Here is a 19411-nt window from a genome sequence, read left to right as displayed (position 1 = left end):
TTTTTTTTCAATAAAAAAATTATATTTTAAAAAAAAATCTTAAAAAAAAATAAAAATAAAAAAAAAACCACCATCTTTCCTAAAATCAAATATAAACCTCTAACCCTCTAGTCTGATGAGTTACATGCGTCCGCACACACCCGGAGCCCCAATCTCAGGGAGTGGAACTAGAAGGCCAGCCTGAGCTACAGGACATCCTGTCTGAAAAACCAAGACCTACATGCCCTTGAAGCCTGAGATGTTGCCTTGTGAAGTGTAGGAGACCACACTTAAACTTTGCTCTCCAGATGATTTTACATCAATGTATTTTTAAAATGGAATGTCAGTTCTGATGCTATAATAAAATTAATTTTGTAGTCTATGATTATGAAGAATTAATAACAACTGATAAAAAACTGGGAGTTTTTATATGAAAAAACTTGAAAAATATTTGTATTTTCAACTACTGAAAAAAACTAAAGGAAAACAAATGCATGGCAATAAAAGGCTGATGGGGATGGGGTACACTACAGAGGGCCTTCAGCTACCACAACACACAGTCCTTCCTTACCAACAAGATAACCTTTCTAGAGATTTTTTTTTTGAAACCAAGCAACTCTCTAGGTGAGAGTTTTTTCATGAAATGCTCTGCCATAAACATTTTTTGAGAAGAGAAGGGGTGAGAAGAGGCAGGCAAACGACACTTGAATTTGTCAAGATAAGTAAAGTGTGGACAGAGCAGTTTGCTGAGGTTTCTGACTCCCTCTCAGAGGCTGACTGTATTGACTTGGTTGGTAACAGGGTTCCCCTTCACACACTGGCATTACTTAACCCCACCACATTAAAATGGACCACATCTTCAAATACTGTTTATCATAAATTCCTCATGAAGCACTACATCTCATCTATAATTCAGAAATCTCAGCTTTTTTTTTTATTATTTGTTTGTTATGTATACAATAGTCTATCTGTGTGTATGCCTGCGGGCCAGAAGAGGGCACCAGACTTTATTACAGATGGTTGTGAGCCACCATGTGGTTACTGGGAATTGAACTCAGGACCTTTGGAAGAGCAGGCAATGCTCTTAACCACTGAGCCATCTCTCCAGCCCCTCAGCTTTTTTTCTAAAATTACTTTTTCTTACTTAAGTGCTAACAATAAACTATCTCATAAATACCACTGATCTTTAACACATAACTCATGCAAAGATGTCATCTTGTTGCTTCCAGTGGAAAAGATAATCTAGTACGGGAAACACACTTGAAGCGCATATCAGTAAGTAGCAGATCCAAAGCAGGAACCCATGTTTCCAAGTGCACACCAAGTTTATGTCTACTGACTGTATTCTACCATAGTACACCAGTACTGTCTGCATTAGAACAAGTAAAAACAAACTTATACAAATATTAACAGCTGGCCGGGCGGTGGTTGCGCACGCCTTTAATTCCAGCACTTGAGAGGCAGAGGCAGGCGGATCTCTGTGAGGCCAGCCTGGTCTAGAAGAGCTAGTTCCAGAACAGGAACCAAAAAGCTACGGAGAAACCCTGTCTCGAAAATCAAAAAAAAAAATATTAATAGCTGCACAAAAATAACATAAAAGATAATTTCAACTGTTTGACCTGATAATTCTATTACTATCAATCTATCAGATTTCAAAAATATTGTATATATTTCTTAAAACATTATTTACAATTGTGAAAAATTTAAGAAAATCTAGATAACCACCATCAGGAAAACAGCTGAAGTATGGTACATCATCTACCCTTTAAACATGTATGTGTGTGGGTAACACTGCACGTGTTTGTGGAGGCCAAGGGTCCACCTTGGGTGTTTTTCTTCAGGATCTGCCCATTTCCACTTACCAGCGCCAGTATTACTGCCACTTACCACCATGCCCATTTCCTTTATACCTGGGTTCTAGGAACTGAGCTGAGGTCTTCACACTTGCAACAAGTACGTCCCTGACTAAACTACTTCCTCAGCCCACCTTCTCTCACAACAGCTAAACCATTTCTACTAAAAAAATAAACATCCACTCGAATGACCTCAAATGGCAATATATATGTTTATTAGTATAATTAATATGGCAATACTCAATATTGCATTAATTTTCCTCATAATTCTCATACACACAGCATCGTTTCCCCTTTAGATATGTTTCCTATGGCCAACAAACTTATGAAATCTTGCAGGGTAGAAGCTTCCAACAGAGACATGAACAGGAAAAGGCATAAGAAAACAGTTATTCCTTCTCTACATTGCTCCTTTGATATTTGTGCCATCCTTTCCCACAACTTTCTATCTTCATGGTTTATCAATAACTCATTGAAAAAAATCAATAAATACCCTCCGCATGAAATAAACAGTGCCCATGAGGCCCTGGTGTTACAACCTGCTCCCCAGTTCCATCCCGGCCTGGTGGCCCAAGCCCAGCTACCAGCTATGCTGCACAAGTACGACACACTGAAAACACAAAGGCGGTGTCGGACACAGAAAAAAAGGAAAGAAATTTTGATGAAATAAATGTTTACTAACACAAGAGAAGTTAGTGGAATTAAGGATATAATTATCAACTATAATCCCTGAGCAAGAAAAAGCCTATACAAATGCAACCAAGGATAACAGAGTACTAGGACACGGATACACAGCTTCTTAAAGGAGGACTCAGAAATAACAACAAAAAAAGAAACTCACAGCACCCTTACCTGACTGTGTCACAGACAGTGATTCATCTGACCAACTGTAACAGGGCTGATGAGACTTGACAGAAAGGTGACAGTGTCCTTCGGTCCTATGACTTCCTTTGCTAGACTCTTGCTTTGATACAGATAAGCAACTTTTAGGAGGAGACTGTTCAAACAGAAAACCAAACAGGAATTATTCTGTCATACAACTGTGAACTTGTATTTAAAATACATTCTATAACATTTTCATATCAAATGAACATGAAATTTAGTGATATACATAATAGATTGAATATATTAAATTTTAACACAACTTTATATAATTTCACAAAAGGTTAAAAAAAAGCTTCCTAATTCTACTGAAGACATTTTCTTTTTCTTCAACTCAATTCCTTTCTTTCAAAAAATTATTGATTTTAGACGGGCGTGGTAACACACACCTTTAATTCCAGCACTTGGGAGGCAGAGGCAGGTAGATCTCTGTGAGTTCGAGGCCAGCCTCGTCTATAAGAGCGAGGTCCCAGACAGGCTCAATAATACAGCAAAACCCTGACTCAACAAACAAACAGACAAACAAATCCCAGCACTAGGGAGGTGGAGACAGGAGTGAGATGGCTGGACAGAGAGAGGAATTATAAGGTGGGAGGAAGCTGGAGCTCAGTGCATTCGGGGGAGGCAGTCTGAGGACAGGATCGCCCAGTCTTTGAGCAGTGGTAGAGGTGAAAGGTCTCTCTAGTGTCTGGCCACACTGCTTCTCTGATCCTTCAGCTTTCACCCTGATATCTGACTCTAGGTTTAATTTATTAAGACTAATTAGAATTAATGCTACAACTTTAACTCAATTTTTGATAAGCTTAAAAATACTGGGTTTCATTATATTTTCATACCAGGTTCTCACTCCGAAGCTCAGGTGGCCTAGAGATCACTATGTAGCCCACACCTGGCTAATTTTACTTTCATGTTTTGTTTTGTTTGGGGTGGGTAGGGAGGTAGGGTGGGAACCTAAATTTTCTTAACGACAGAAAACAAGTTATGAAATGACATGCTTTAAGCAATTATAGTAAATTACAAATGGCTAAGATGTTAGTGATATTTACTCTCCTTATCCACTTAATTAAAAATTACTAAATACGTACTATTTTTATGGGAGGATAGAACAAAATGGTGTGAGACTGTCCACAAAGCATAGACAATTTTACTTTCCAAAAAAGGCAAAGTTCCTGCCCTGTCATCAAGGGGAAGTGAAAATAGCTGACCTGAGTCCTGTCACCACCACTTTCTATCCCTAGGACTTTGGACAAGTCTTTATAAGAAAATATTGTTTTTAGATTTGATTATTTATTTTCTGTGTATGAGTGTTCCACTGTGTATGTAAATGCATCACTGTGTACCTTGTGCCTGCGAAGGCAGATGACATCAAATCTCCTGCAACTGGAGTTTTAGAAGGTTGTGAGTTACCATGGGGGTGCTGGGAACTAAGCTCGAGTCTTCTGTAAGCGCCCTCAACCACTGAGCCATCTCTCCAGACCCTCACAATAGTTTTAACCTGCTGATCTTCAGAATGGGGATTTACAGTGTCTCCTACTTTCTAAGGCTGTTGTGAGGATTAACTGAGGTCATTCATGTCAGGTACTTAACATACTACCTGTACCTGATACGTATAAATGCTACTTTTTAGTATAAAAATCTACCTTAGTACATCACTTGTTCTAATTTCCTTTAAACATTTTCTTCAGAAAGAAAAATACCTAATTTTTAGTATTCAATTAATTTTGTGGTTAAAAGGTAGAAGCTAACACATTTATAGAACTTAGAAATTAATAAAACTGTGTTCAAATGCAGTTCAGTTCCACAAGTATTATGCTATAAGTAAATTACCTATACAATAAGCTTATTATCACCATACAGTAATTTCAAAAACATTAGCATAAAAATGAGAAGTCTTCTATACTCTAAAAGCATTTTCTAAGTCTGTGCAAAAGAATATTAGCAATGGGGCTGGAGAGATGGCTCAGTGGTTAAGAGCATTGCCTGCTCTTCCAAGGGTCCTGAGTTCAATTCCCAGCAACCACATGGTGGCTCACAACCATCTGTAAAGAGGTCTGACGCCCTCTTCTGGCCTTCAGGCTAACACACAGACAGAATATTGTATACATAAATAAATAAATTAATTAAAAAAAAAGAATATTAGCAATGTAGTATTTTCAGCATAACATGGAATCAGCTCTGCATTAACAATCCAAATTTTTTCTGCTAAATCTTTCAGGTGCAATAATGTTATACACAAGAATCTGACTAACCTTTCAATAGGAAATCATACAACTAATTCTTCACACCCATACTAAAAATGAGGATTTTGAGCTGGAGAGATGGCTCGGAGATTAAGAACACTGGCTGTTCTTGCATAGGACCTAGGGTCAATACCCAGTAGCCACAGCAGCTTATGACTGTCTCTAACTCCAGTTTCAATAGCCAATGTCCTTTTCTGGCTTCCTTGAATACCAGGCATACAAATGGTACAGACATATTTGCCAGCAAAACATCCACACACATAAAATAATAATTTAAAAACAAAATTCTAACTATACATATCCCTACCCATATTTTTAAACAAAATGAGGTTTTTAACATGGGCCAGTAAGATGGCTCAGCAAATAAAAGCACTTGTTGCCAATCCTACAACCTGAGTTCAACTGCTGAAACCCACATATGTGGTTTACAGGAGAAAACTGAAGTTGTCTTCTGATTTTCACATGCAGACATACACACAAGTACATATGTAACTTTCTTTCTCAATAAAGAAGCATTTGTTAGTATTTCATATTGTTATGCTGATGTCTTAATCTCCCAGAAATCAACCTGAAAAGCAGGGGAGTTTCTTTCTTGAATTTTTAACTTTCCATTAAGTAAAAATTTAAAACATACCTAAGTGTCTTTGCTATACTTTAGTTAATAATTGCTAATTCATAGTCAGAATAACAGTGATCATTTTATGTCTTTAAAATATCTGAAATGAACAGTTTTCACTTACTATATTGGGCATTACGTTTTCTGTATTTTCTTTTATTCTGTGCTTAACCCAACAAAGAAAGTATTCCCCGATTCAGCAAGGCTTGCAGACTTTGGAAACTGTTGCTTTCATCTGTAATTTCACTTGTGCAGTAATAGCACAACAGGTGCTATCTCCCTATTACCATGCATTTTCATGTAATGTGTACATGGAACCTCATGATTACATCTCAATCTTATGGGCACATATATCTGTGGATGGTCAGAAAGATGACTTTTCATTTAGTTATATTTTAATGTACAGAATATATACTGGGACATGCTTCATAACTAGATGTATTTGTCCCATGAGAACTGTGGACACTTAAAGACCTGCCCTGTTCCTTTTGCTCAGACTAACTGCACAATTAGCTCACTTAGTTCAAACTACACTAAAGGTTTTTGTAAATACCTCTTAAGTTTAAAACTTTACAGCTGTGCACAAGGTCGGATCACAGATGTCCAGCCAAGGTTGCTACACAAGCACCCAAAGAAAAGCATGCCAATTCTTCACTTGCCAAGTTTGCTGACAATAGACCTATGTCTCAAAGTTTGTCACTGGACACTGTGTCTCTCCACCCCTCCACCCCCCCCCCCCCCCCCCCCCCCCCCCCCCCCCCCGTCTGGTCACATCTGGTCATGGTCTCACTCTGTAATCTTGGAACCTTGTGTTGCCATGGCAATGGCTCTGCTCCCTATTGTTCACCCTATGAATGTGCTTTTGACCAATGAGGTAACTCTTGTAATTTTATTGCTTCAAGGCTCCTGTAAGGACTAGAGAAGAAGAAGCTGGAAGAAGCTAGGAGAAATTAGAAGTAGGGCAGGAGAATTAGAATAGAAAGTAGAACAATAAAGAAACTGATTCAGAAAAGCACATGTGAGAAAGTTCATTCACCCTTAGAAAAAGTCCATTTCACTTGCTCTGCATCCATTCTGAACCTGGAAGAGAATCTTGGAGCTGGGCCCCAAAGGCTCTCGTTACTCATCATGTTCCCACAAATAATCATTACTCTGTGTGCGTGTGTATGTGTGTACGTGTGTGTGTGTACGTGTGTGTACATGTGTACTGTGTACATGTGTGTACATGTGTGTACATGTGTGTGTGCGCGTGTGTACGTGTGTGCGCGCGCGTGTGTACGTGTGTGTGTGTGTGTGTACGTGTGTGTGTGTTTGTGCATGCGTGCATGCACATGTGCCATGTGCTGGTCAGAGAAAATTTTGCAGGAGTCAGTTCTTTCCTTCCACCTTGAAGGTTCTAAGAATTAAGCTCAGGTCATCAAACTTGGCAGCTAACACCTTATTTCCCACTGAGCCATTTCTCTGTACCTATTAGACATTAGAAATTTCTATCTGTGCTGACTAGTTTAACCTGGCACACGCTAGAGTCATCTGAGAGAAGGAAACCTCCTTAAGACTGGACTGTATGGAAGCCTGTAGGGTACTTCCTTAATTAGTGATTGATGGGGTCCAGCTCACTGTTCGGTACCACCCTGGGCTGGTGGTCCTGGGTTTGGAAAAAAAATAGGTGGAGCAAGCCAGTAAGCAGCTCTCCTCCATGGCCTCTGCGTCAGCTCCTGCCTCCAGGTTCCTGCCCTGACTTTCTCAGGTGATGAACAATGATGTGGAATTATAAGCAAAATAAATTCTTTCCTCCCCAACTAGTTATAATGCTTTGTCACATAAACAGTAATGCTAAGTCACTATCTCTTTAATATTATTAGACTTGATAATGTGTAATTTCAACTGCTACTAAAGCTAAATTCATATACTTATAAAGATAAGCTTACTAAAAGTTTTATTTCTCTTCAAATGTTAAACTCTGTATGTTACAAGTATGGTGATAATCAACGTTGCCATTATAACTATTAGTAGCACCTTTTAGACAGATTTTTTTTTTCCCAAAGGAATTTTAAGGTACAAATAGGTACTGGGTCGTGGTGGCGCACACCTTTAATTCCAGTACACAGAAGGCAGAGGCAGGCAGATCTCTGTGAGTTCGAAACCAGCCTGGTATACAGAGAAAGTTCCAGGACAACCAGGACTGTTACAATGAAAAACACTGTCTCAAAGGACCAAAAAAAACAAAACAACAAAAAACAAACAAACAAAAAGATATAAATAAGCATCAACTTACATGTTTACTAGGAGAGGCAGATTCCAGTTCCTGTGAAAAAACCATTTCCTCAGTAAGTATACTGAGATCTGGACTCCCAGGCTGTGCTTGTACCATAGATTCAGAAGGTAAACAGAGGACAGAAGGGCTGCCTAACTCTTCTGGAATACAATTTTCACTGTTTCTGTGAGAGTAGGAAGGTATCAGAGATTCTTCTTCACTTGTAAGTCCTGAAAACACAGGGTGAAAATGTCCAATCTTGGTCAATGAAGAAGTTACATTTGTTACACGTTAGACTAGTTTCCAGTATAGAACCACAATACTTAATTAACATTTACTACTAAAGTCTGTTCATTAACAATTTTGGCTGACACCATTTGAGAGCAGATATTAACCAGTGATGATGACTGGCAACCTAAGTACGAGGGTATAGAACAATTATGATCCACAAACATACCCCCTTTGCAATGAAAACTGCTTCAGTCATTCATTGAAAATCATTTAGTATCTGGTTGGTACAGACCTTCAATGTCATCAGGTGTGGACCCAACACCTCACTGTTTCCTCTCACTAACAGCTATTGGAGAGTTCCTCCTTTCTCTATAGTCGGCAAAGTTGATGGTGTCATGTCAACTTTCCATAAATGTATGGGTCTTTCTTGGGTTATCTGTTCACAGTCTATTAATTACACACAATGGAGTTCACTATATCCTCATACATGTATATAGCACATCAGATTCACCTATATCTTCTCCTGTTCTCTTCCTACTCTCTGATCTTTTCTCTTCCCAACTAATTCTCCCACTTTCAAAATTTTTTACAAATGTACTTTTAGAAAAAATTATTTTTATTTATGTGTACGTGTGTGTCTGTGTGAATGTGTCATGTCTGTGTGGGTACACAAGGAAGCCAGAGTAGGGCACTGGAGCCCTTGAAGCTGGAGTTAGTCAGTCGTAAGACACCTGACAGGTGCCAGCAACAAAGCTTCAGTCCTGTGAAGGGTGGGAAGCGCTCTGAGACACAGAGCCATCTCTCTAGCACTGCTTCTGCCCTGTCCCTTTAAAAGTGATTCCATTAATATAATCAAGGCTGCATGTAGGCGCATCACCGAGTAGGGTTTTGTTGATTTATTTGGTTAGTGTTGAGTCAAGGTTTCATATAGCCCAAGCTGGCTTCAAACTTACTGTGAAGCAGAAACTGACCTTGAACTTCTGATTATCCTGCCTACACTTTGGAGGCAGTCTTGTGCCATCAAATCTAGGTGCTGGGGGAGGAACCCAAGGCTTTATTCTAGGCAAACATTCTAGCAGCTGAGTTACATCTTCAGCCCACAACTGAGTTTCATTTTTTTGGATTTCCTAATCAATGATCTTGCTAAAGTCATTATTCTAATAAAGTGGAAAATCCTGGGTTTGTGTGTGTTTGCGCATGGCAAACGTGCATACGTGTGTGAGTGTGTAAAGGGGTACATGTGCACATGCATGTGCAGTTATATACACCTGTGCACTCATGTGTGGAAAGTAGGAAAGGTCAGGTGTCCTCTATCACTCTCTGCCTCATTTCTTTGAGGCAAGGTCTCTCACTGAATCTGGAGCTAGCAGAGTCCCTTCCTCCCCACCCCCCACCCCATTCTGGGATTACAAGCAAACATGGATGCATGCCCAGCTTTTTACATGGGTACTTAGATACAAACTTAGGTTCTTAAGCTTATGAGACAAGCACTCTTACCCAATGCATCATCACTCCAGAATCAAATTCTGAATTTTCTATGTGCATACCTTTATTAACTGTAAATAATTAGAATTTTGTATCTTCCACCCAGTCCATACTTAATTGTCCAAACTTTAATTGTTTTTCAGGCCCTACTGAACTACTTAGAACATTCATACAATGCTTAATAAACATTTTCAAGGACAAAAATTTTCTGTTTTAACACTAAATATTGTATCTGTTTTAAGTCTGAGGTTTTTACTGTTTTGCATTAATACTATTTTCTTCTGTCAAGACAGCTCTTTTCCATATGTATTTTTATCTGAGGTTTATGTACGTGATCCGAAGTCTTTTTCTGAATCTATGAAAGTGATCAAGTTATTTTTCCTCTTTAGATTAGATTTGTATGCATAGTATTTAGGACAGAGAAGAACAGTTTTTTTTCCCTTTCATGTTATTATTTTATGGATTTAGCATAAAATTAATGTCATAAAGTGAGTTGAAAATGTATATCATTTTTATATTTTGTGGAAAGTAAAGAATTATACACCTGGGTTTTCCCTTTTTGAACGTCTATTAAGCTTTGGCAAGCTGAACATAAATGTTTATACTGGCAATAAGTCACTTACATTTTCTTTAAAAGAGCACACCATTTGTAACTGCATTGCCTTCTTCACTGTGAATTATTTCCATCAGAAAGAAATAAATATGTTACACTTTAGTTTGTATTTATTACCTTTCTGCTCTGTTCTTTGGTTCTCCAGTTCTTTCTTAGGAGTTTTGGGTTTTATTAGTTCTTTGTCCCAGGCAGCCAAAGCTTGTTTCTCCATTTGTCGAATTTCTGCTTCTTCTGCATCTAAACGCCGTTTCCATTCCAGGAGCTCCTCCGCATGTTGTCGTCGTTGCATTAGTTTTTGTTCCCGCTTTGTCAGAAACCTATAGTCACACCATGAAGAACAGTTAGAAAACTACACAGAGGCAGAGGTCACTTTAAAAGTCATTCATGCCTCACCAACAAGCTGTGCAGAAGCAGGGCATTCACACCCCTCTCTCCCTGAGAAAAGTTTGAAACGACAAAAGTACGATGAGCCAACTTACTGTTTTTAAATATGAGATTAGTGTTTCCTTATAAGAGGATGTCAGGGTAGTGAAGGAAAACTAGTGTAAATTCAGAAAAAAAATCTAATGCAGATTTCAACAAACTTGACTGGTACTGTTATTAAGTGACTTACATACTCGTTTTCAAAGAGGGTTCTTTTTCACAAAAAAGTATGTAAGGAATTTATTCTAAAAGCTCAGATTAGAAAACACACAAAACTCACAACAATAAAGACCAAAAGGAACTATAAAAACAAACCCCAAGTTTCCCAAATATGCAAGCAAGCAAGCAAGCAAACAAAAATGGTTATGTCTCCTTTTGACTTATATTTTGAAATTTGGGCTCTGCTTTTAACCAAAAAATGCAATGTCCAGTGACAGATCTTTTGTGTATGCAATAGTGAGCACCATTTGGATGCCACACGCATATCAACTATTGACTCACTAAGTAAAAGGATGCATTAACTCCCTTGAGTCTCTCAATTAAACCTGATTTTTGACATTAGACCTTATTTTGGGCCTAAAGGATTTGGAGGAATTATTGATTTAGGAAAACTACTTTGGTCAGTTGGGAGGCTACTAATTAACTGTCCACAAACAGATGCTGTGCCTAGTGAACGGGCCGCTTTTATTACTGACATTAAATCTGCAATGACAGCTAACCAAGGAAAAGAATTCACACATCCAACAAGCAATAAAAGGCCAAGTGGAACTGACGCCTCCTCCTCAAATAATCATCATGTCATTTGTGTAGAAATAGTAGGATAAAGTCCATATGACATCGGACCAGGCCTCCAGCCTTCTATTAAACAAACAAAAAAAGAAAAAAGAAAAAGCAAACAAAACAAACAAAAAGAACAGAGCATGCTCTATCGAAGAGTGCACTGAAAAAGGTGCAAAGTTACCTGACCAACTGGTTGTAGATATACAGCTGGAATTTGGGATGAAGGTTGGGAAAACAAACACTGAGAGAGGCCCAGTGGTGAGACGTAAAGACAGAGAAGAAGTAGTGAACAGGAGAGCAGTGTCTACAAAATAAGGAGGAAGATTTTAAAATCAAGAGATCAAGAGGCAGGAAGAATGAGAAAGGGAAAGCAAAAGAGTCTAATGAAGTCGTTCTGAATATTATATGCTACTCAGAAAAGCAAATCCTTTTGTGTGTCACACACAAACACATGTATTTATAGATCTCATCAATGAATTCCAAGTAAATGTGTCTTCTTAAACATTGCTTAGCCATCGAGACAGGATTTCTCTGTGTAACAGTCCTGTCTTGGAACTTGTTTGGTAGACCAGGTTGGCCTTGAACTCACTTGAGATCCACCTGCCTCTGCCTCCCAAGTGCTGGGATTAAAGGCGTGCGCCACCACTGCCTGGCAAGCGACTGACTTTTTTACCTGTACCTTATTGTTTACTTTAAGTTAAAGTACTGTGTTTGTCTTATTTAACCTTACCATTATGATCTAGCTTGAAAATAAAATTCAGTAATCCAATTTACAGAATAATATCTTAACTCTGACAACATAAACTACTAACAATATACTGGACACATCTTGCTTTAAGTCTAACACAGGGCTACTTAAATAATAATATAGAAAATCAATACCCATTCTTTGAAATATCTGAATGCCCAATTTAGGAATAAAGTGAGGTAGTCTTAATAAATGCTGTCAGCAAAGAATGTTATGAACAGTTCAAGCCTAAGGCTAAAGATAAGAAAGATTCCATATGTTAAAAGTCTTCCATGCAGAGGAAACTCGCGTTTCTTCTTTTGTAGTAGTAAACAGATCACACACATAGATACAGGACAAATGAGTCCAGTGATGGTTGGAAAGGCTAATCCTCTTTGACAGAGCATGCTCCTGTTCACATGCACACAACAGTGACTTGCAGAAAAGGCAACATTTCATTATTGCCTTGGAAGGGCAAGGATTAATATCAGTATGTCCCGGAAGTGAGAAAATCTAGGTGTAGATCCAGCCATGGATTCTTTTTTGAAGGCAGATACACCTTGTTCATACATGCCTTAGACAAAAGACTGTCTTTTTTTTTCCCTCCAAAAGATTTATTATGTATATGGTATTCTGCCTGCAGGTCAGAAGAGGGAATCAATTCTCATTATAGATGGTTGTGAGCCATCATGTGGTTGCTAGGAATTGAACTCAGGACCTCTGGAGGAGCAGCCAGTGCTCCTACCCTCTGAGCTGTCTCTCCAGCCCCCTGAAGACTGTCTTAACATTTGTTCTCCACAGACAGCATTTCCTCACCCTATTCATCAACGCATACACATACAGTGCTCTTATATCTGGATTGCCTTGATTTTCTACACAGAACTTTAAGGATAAACATTCCTATAAATGTCAGAGAGACACTGCAACATCCCTTGCCATTCTTTATGAATGACAACAAACTTTGATGCTAATTAAAAAAACATTACGCAAAATGAAATGCATTTTGGTTAAGGTTAAAAATTTAACCATAATGTTCAAATATCACCCACCCTTTTAAATGTAAATCTGATAACTGAATGTAAGACCTAGCATAGAAATTAAAATAGTATTGGAACACATAAAACAAGCTTTTTAAAAATGTATAGGTAAAAATATTTTTGTCCAACCCTTTAGAGAAAACAATTTTTCACTATCAGAACAAGAACTGATATTTGTCAATTATAAAGATCAAACATATTCAAAATCTCTTAAAAATGAAGAACAAGAGAAATGACTAACATAAAATGAACAGTCTACAAAGAATGTAAGACATTATATTGAAACATCTCTCCAGATATATATTTCCTTATTTAATATAAATATATAACTAAAAGTGACCTTTACAACCTGGAAAAACCTTAGGATAATAAGACAGAGTACTTCACATTAGAGTTAATAATCCTTCAGGATGTGAAACAGGTATTTGTATGGGAATGATGAAAATGCATTGCTCTGAATTTAAGGCCAGCTTGGGTTACATAATTAGCTTTTATTTTTTTAAAGAAAAAAGGGTCAAGAAAAGTCATTTATTAGAAATATAAATTTTACCAAGGGCATTACTATCAGTGAAACATTAAAGATAAAACTCTTTCATTGCAGCCCAAAGTATTATCATCACTTCAGAAAAATGTCATAAAAATCAATTCAGAAGGCTGACAGTTACCAAGTCTAATCTTAAGTTTGTTACTAGGGCTTTAAACTGTTAATCTAACCTAAATTTACCAGAGAAGACACAGACTAAGCTCATACACAAACTAGCACTTATTCTCCAGATGTTTATTGTGTTTAGAGACTGTCAACAGAGCTCTTACTGACAGAGTGCAGGATCAATGAAGAACTTGCACCTGAAACCGTCTTCCTCCCAGCATGCACCAGTCAAAGGCATTTGGAAGAAGACAGAATGGGAGAAGGGTGAGTGTGCTGGGCAGTGTCTGTCGACTTGATACACTAATGTCTGAAAAGAGAAAGCCTCAACTAAGCAGATGCCTCCGTCAGACTTATGGGCAAATCCATGAGACATTGTCTTGATGGGTGACTGAAGTGGAAGAGCACAGCCATTATGAGCAGTGACACCACCAGGCAGGTGTTCCCGGGTTATATAAAAAACAAGGTGAGGAAGCCATGGAGAACAAGCAGTGTTCCCCCATGGTCTCTGCTTCATCTGTTCCTACCTAAAATCCCTGCACCGACTTTCCTTTACAATAGACTATAAGCTGCAAGATGAGATAAACACTTTACTGTAAGAGTTGCTTTGGTCATGGAATTTATCATAGCAGAAGAATGAAAACTAGGAAAGCAATACAAAATTATTTCAACTTTGAAATCAAATGATTCCCTGAACAACGCAGCATGTTTCCATGCAGGAACATGGAATAATAATAATAAATCTTTATTATTAAGGGAACTGTTGTGGTTTGAATGTGCAGTATCCATACGCTTGTGTTTTCAATGCTCTCTTGAAGGCTATAGAGTCTACCTGGAAGAAGATGGTCACAACTTTTGAAGGTTGTACCTGCCTCTGGCTCACCTCTTCTTCCTTTCTGCCACTGTGTAAACAGCTGCCTCATGTTCCAGCCACCCCAGACAAGGTCACATATTTTGCCTATGATAATGAACTAAAATTTCTGACGCCGTGAACCCAAACAAGCCTTTCTTCCCTTACGTTATCTCTACCGGGTACTTTGTCACTGTGATGAGAAAAGTATCTTTCAAGAAGCATAAAAAAATTCTTTGAAAAATTCTCCCCAGTGTTAGGAAATCAAACATGGGGCCTTCTACATTCTACCACTGAGTTATATACTCTCTGTCTATATTTGAGACAGAGTCTTCGGTAGCCCACACTGGTTATGAACTTTTAATCCTTTGGCAGCATCTCCCAAGTGGTGGATAAAAGGCATGCAAAACCATACCCAGCCAAATAAATTCTTATCAAGTTATTCCATGATAATCAAGAGATATTCACATATATGTAGCATTCAAATACTCAGTTTACACTGCCTTTGTCTGTGTAGGTTGGCAGTGTGTGCAGAGGCGTCTCTATCACTCTCTGCCATATATCCTTGAGACAGAGTCTCTCAATGACTCTGAACTAGGTTATCAGCCAGCAGGCCCCAGCAGTTCTCCTGTCTGCTTCTCACAGCACTAGGGTTACAGGTATGTGAACGACATTTTTATGTGGGTTCGAGGGATTTGAACTCAGGTCCTCATGCTTACATAACAACCACTAGGACCTGCAGAGTCATTACCTAGCCTTTACTTTAGCTTTAATTATAAAATTTTGTTTTAAGCAGGGAAAATTAAGAGACATAGGAATGAAAAGAAGTCCCTTATTCCTGCTAAAAATTGAGATAAATTTCACCAACAAGGTTATGAAGTAGGTTTATATTTTTATATTTGTTTATATAATGTTTATATGTTTACATCTATACCTCTTGTGACCTATTTTACATAAAAATTCCTATCTTTTTTGACTTATGTTTTTATTTTAGTAGTTCATGAACATCTTAACGTCTCATAAATAACCATCTCAATTCATTTACCAAAGAAAAATCTTTGAAATAAAAATTAAATGTACCAAGTCAGGGATGGTAGTACATGCCTTTAATGCCAGCACCTGGGAGGCAGAGACAGGTAGATTTCTGTGAGTTGGTGGTCAACCTAGTCTCTGCTACAGAGTGAGTTCAAGGACAGCCAAAGCTACACAGTAAGACCCTATTTCCAAAACAAAACTAAAATATAAAAATATTCTTACTTAACCTTTTGAACAATTTAATATAAGCCACCAAAATCATTTATATAGTTGAAACTCTTGAATTTACACACATGTGAATATGTTTCTTTCAATAGGGTGTTATCCATCCTTGTCTTGGTTACATACAACTTAAGCTACAAATCGACCTTTTTTCGTCTGTCTCTTCTATTCTCTTACCCATGCTTTTTAATAAGCTCTAACTTTGCTTCTAAAAGAAACTTGTATTTATTTGTTTATCTATTTATTTGAAGACATTTTAGTATAAGCCGGGCTGGCCTGGATTTTACTGTGCCCAGACTGACCTTGAACTATTTTGTTGCTTTAGCCTCCCTAATGCAGGGATCAGGTATGTGCCACCCACGTCACATTCTTTAAACATTTTCATACTCAGTTTAAATAGTCCAAAATTACAAACTGGCTTTCTTGTAATATGGGATGCAAGGGCTCCACTAGAATCGTTTTACTACTGTTTAACTAGAGGATAGATGTATGTCATATACGTCAAAATGACAAGTGAAATCCTTCCTTAGTTCAAAGTATTAACTTAAAATGCCACTCATCAAAAATCTATTTTCCTACCCATACTTAGTATGTTTCAAGAAAGATAGATATGGGATAGACACTTACTGGGCAAGGAACTATTTTATAACTATATTTAATCAAAATAACATTGAAAGAGTAACAATCAATAAATATATTTTAGATGCTCAGAACTTATGTGAGCATATAAACTGAACTACATCTAAATAGGAATTTTCTTTAAAGAGGCATTCTTAGAGCTGACTGTGGTGGGGTATACTTGTTATCACATTCCGCACCCATGATGCTGGGCAGGAGGATCAGGACTAATGCCCAGCCTGTGTACACAGTAAGCTCCAGGCCAAGTTAAGCTGCATTGGAAGATCTGACTGGGGGTGCAGAAGCTTCATAAGACTGCCCCTTCCAAGAATCATTCAGGAGAGTGTAACTTCTTTTGTTCTTAGATCTGTTTTCTAAGTAGGCTTAACACTTTGGGTTTCTCTTAGCATTTAGGGCTTCCTTACTCTTCCTCTAAAGCCCCCTTACTGCCTGTGGCTGCTTCTCAGCCATATGTCTGGCTTCCACGCCAGCTTCAAGTGCATGTCCCTTCTCTTTTCCACTCTCCAGGCAGCTGTTGGGATTTACATCTTGCCTGTTCTGGAGGCTTTTTTATTTTGTTTTTAATTCTAATAAAGTTCTTTGAACTCAGGGGCTGGAGAGATGGCTCAGTGGCTAAGAGCACTGCCTGCTCTTCCAAAGGTCCTGAGTTCAATTCCCAGCAACCACATGGTGGCTCACAACCATCTGTAAGGAGATCTGGTGCCCTCTTCTGGCCTGCAGGCACACATGCAAACAGAATACTGACAATACTGTATACATAATAAATAAATCTTAAAAAAAAATTCTTTGAACTTTACAAAAGAGCATGGGGTGGGGAAGGCCCATGAGACGGCTCATTGGGAAACGGTACTTGTTGCCAAGCCTGAAGACCTCAGTTTGATATCTCAGATGGGTAGAAGAAGAGAACTCACTCCTACAGACTGTCCTCTGACTGCCATACACATGCCATTGCTCACTGACATCATCCTCCCAACAAACACACTAAAAAGAGTTCTAAAACCTTTAAAAATGTTATAGGGCAGGCCGGGTTGCTCAGTGGACAACACTCTTATGATACAAACATAAGGACCTGAGTTTAAATGCCTAGAATCCATGTAAAAATCTGGATTTGGTATCACAAGTGTCTATAGCCCCAGCACGCCCACAGGAAGATGTGAGGTGGGGACAGGAGAAATGAAGGAAACTTCTGGGGCACCTACCCTTGCATATGCAGTGCTTAACAAGAGACTTATCTCAAACAAGATGGAAAGGTGATTGTTGAGTCCTACACATGCATGATGGCACATGTGTAATTTTACTAACACAAACACACACACACCATATGCACACACACAGATTTAAAAAATATCGTTTAGGGAGGTGGGTATGGTGCCACACACTTTTAATCCTAGCACTTGGGAGGCAGAGGAAGGTGGATCTCTTCTGAGTTTGCAGCCAGCCTGGTCTACACAGCAAGCTCCACACCAGCCAGGCCTATATGGGAAACACTGTCTTAAAATAAAAGAAAGAAAAACGTGTTTTAGGAGCTGGGAAGATGGCAGAGTAAAGTGTTTGTTGCACGGGCATGAGGACCTGGGTTTGGTAAAAATCAAGAATGGTGGTATGCATCAGCACCCCAGTGCTGGGAGAACAGAATGGAGACAGGGGACTCCTCAGGGCCTGCTGGCCAGCCCATCTCGCTGAAACAGGGAGCTCACAGTTCAGTGACACACACATACGTTTTAGAAGAATGTAAAAATATCAAAACACCGGCATGGTGGCTCACATCTGTAATCCTAGCACTCTGGAGACTAAGAAGGATTTCCACAAGTTTCAGGCCAAAGCTAGAAGTGAGTTCTAGGTCAGCCTGTGCTATAGAGTTTGTCTCAAACAAACAAAGACAAGGCATTGACCCAAGAGAATCTTAGCCTCTGGTTTCAGCTAAGAACTCATACCTGCTCACAAGACTAAAATTGTACTTCTTAGTCTGAGAGGTGTCACTGAGACAACAATGAGGTATCAGGATATAACACTCTTTCCCAAGTAAGTACATTTAACCTTTCTTTTACTAAAAGAAAGGAGAAAATATTATCATGAATGAATATATATATATAAATGACTACTACTTTGTTTTTTTTTCTTTTAAATAAAAATCTGTATTAAAATGAGAAAAAAATTGTTCTATAAATAAGATGCATAGTTAATTGACTATTAGGTAATCAATCCTGCTAAAATATTTTATTCTCTCCATCTAGTCTGATGAAGTAAGTATAATAAATATTACCCACTGATACTTTCAATGTGATTAGATTAAACAGGAGGCACACAAAAATGAATTACTTTTCATCCATGCGGCTTCTCATGTTCTTCAGTTTCTGCATGATGCTGCTGGTCTCACTGCTGGAAATAGATATTGGGGAAGGACTGCGGGTCTCCAAACCAGTCGGACCAGGACTAGCTGCCTTAGTATCCTTTGTATCATCATCACTATGAGAGCCCTGCAAACAAAACAGAGCAAATGCCACTGGCTTTCAAAGACCTCAAGGAAATCTTAAACACAATCAATTACGCTTAATCTATAATAACTGAAATAAAGGTATTAACTATTTATAAAACAGAAATAGATCACATAATTAAAAACAGAATAGTAAAATTGCCAGATGTGGTGGTATACAGCTATAATCCCTGCACTTAGGAGGCAGATGCAGAAGGATCAGGAATTTGACACCAGCTTGGGTTACCCATGTGAATTTATGACCAGCCTGGTATATACAGTGAGACTGCCTCAAAAAAGGTGCAAATTTTATGTTATACATGTTTTACTGCAGAAAGAAAGAGGGAGAGAAAAAGAAACATAATAGTTTTCTTTTCTTTCCTTTTTAAGAACTTGGAAATTTTCTGCCACTATACTCAAGCACCC

At 38.4% G+C, this 19411-nt stretch overlaps 1 protein-coding gene across 4 annotated transcripts in view; it reads right to left on the bottom strand.

Annotated features, from left to right (window-relative positions):
• The window catches only part of Cep350 (centrosomal protein 350), a 135220-nt gene that overhangs the window by 32463 nt on the left and 83346 nt on the right, over window positions 1–19411 (bottom strand). For all 4 annotated transcript variants that reach the window (XM_050135390.1, XM_050135395.1, XM_050135392.1 and 1 more), the window contains 4 exons: window positions 18832–18989; window positions 10271–10470; window positions 7846–8054; window positions 2685–2829 (listed from right to left, as the gene is read on the bottom strand). In XM_050135390.1, the coding sequence (XP_049991347.1) occupies window positions 2685–2829; window positions 7846–8054; window positions 10271–10470; window positions 18832–18989 (712 nt within the window). The remainder of the gene's footprint in view (window positions 1–2684; window positions 2830–7845; window positions 8055–10270; window positions 10471–18831; window positions 18990–19411) is intronic.

The sequence above is a fragment of the Alexandromys fortis genome, unplaced genomic scaffold, assembly GCF_014885135.2.
Source record: "Alexandromys fortis isolate MF-2015 unplaced genomic scaffold, M_Fortis_MF-2015_v1.1 scaffold_21, whole genome shotgun sequence".
Lineage (NCBI taxonomy): Eukaryota > Metazoa > Chordata > Mammalia > Rodentia > Cricetidae > Alexandromys > Alexandromys fortis.
This window is presented reverse-complemented; position numbering and strand designations above follow the sequence as displayed.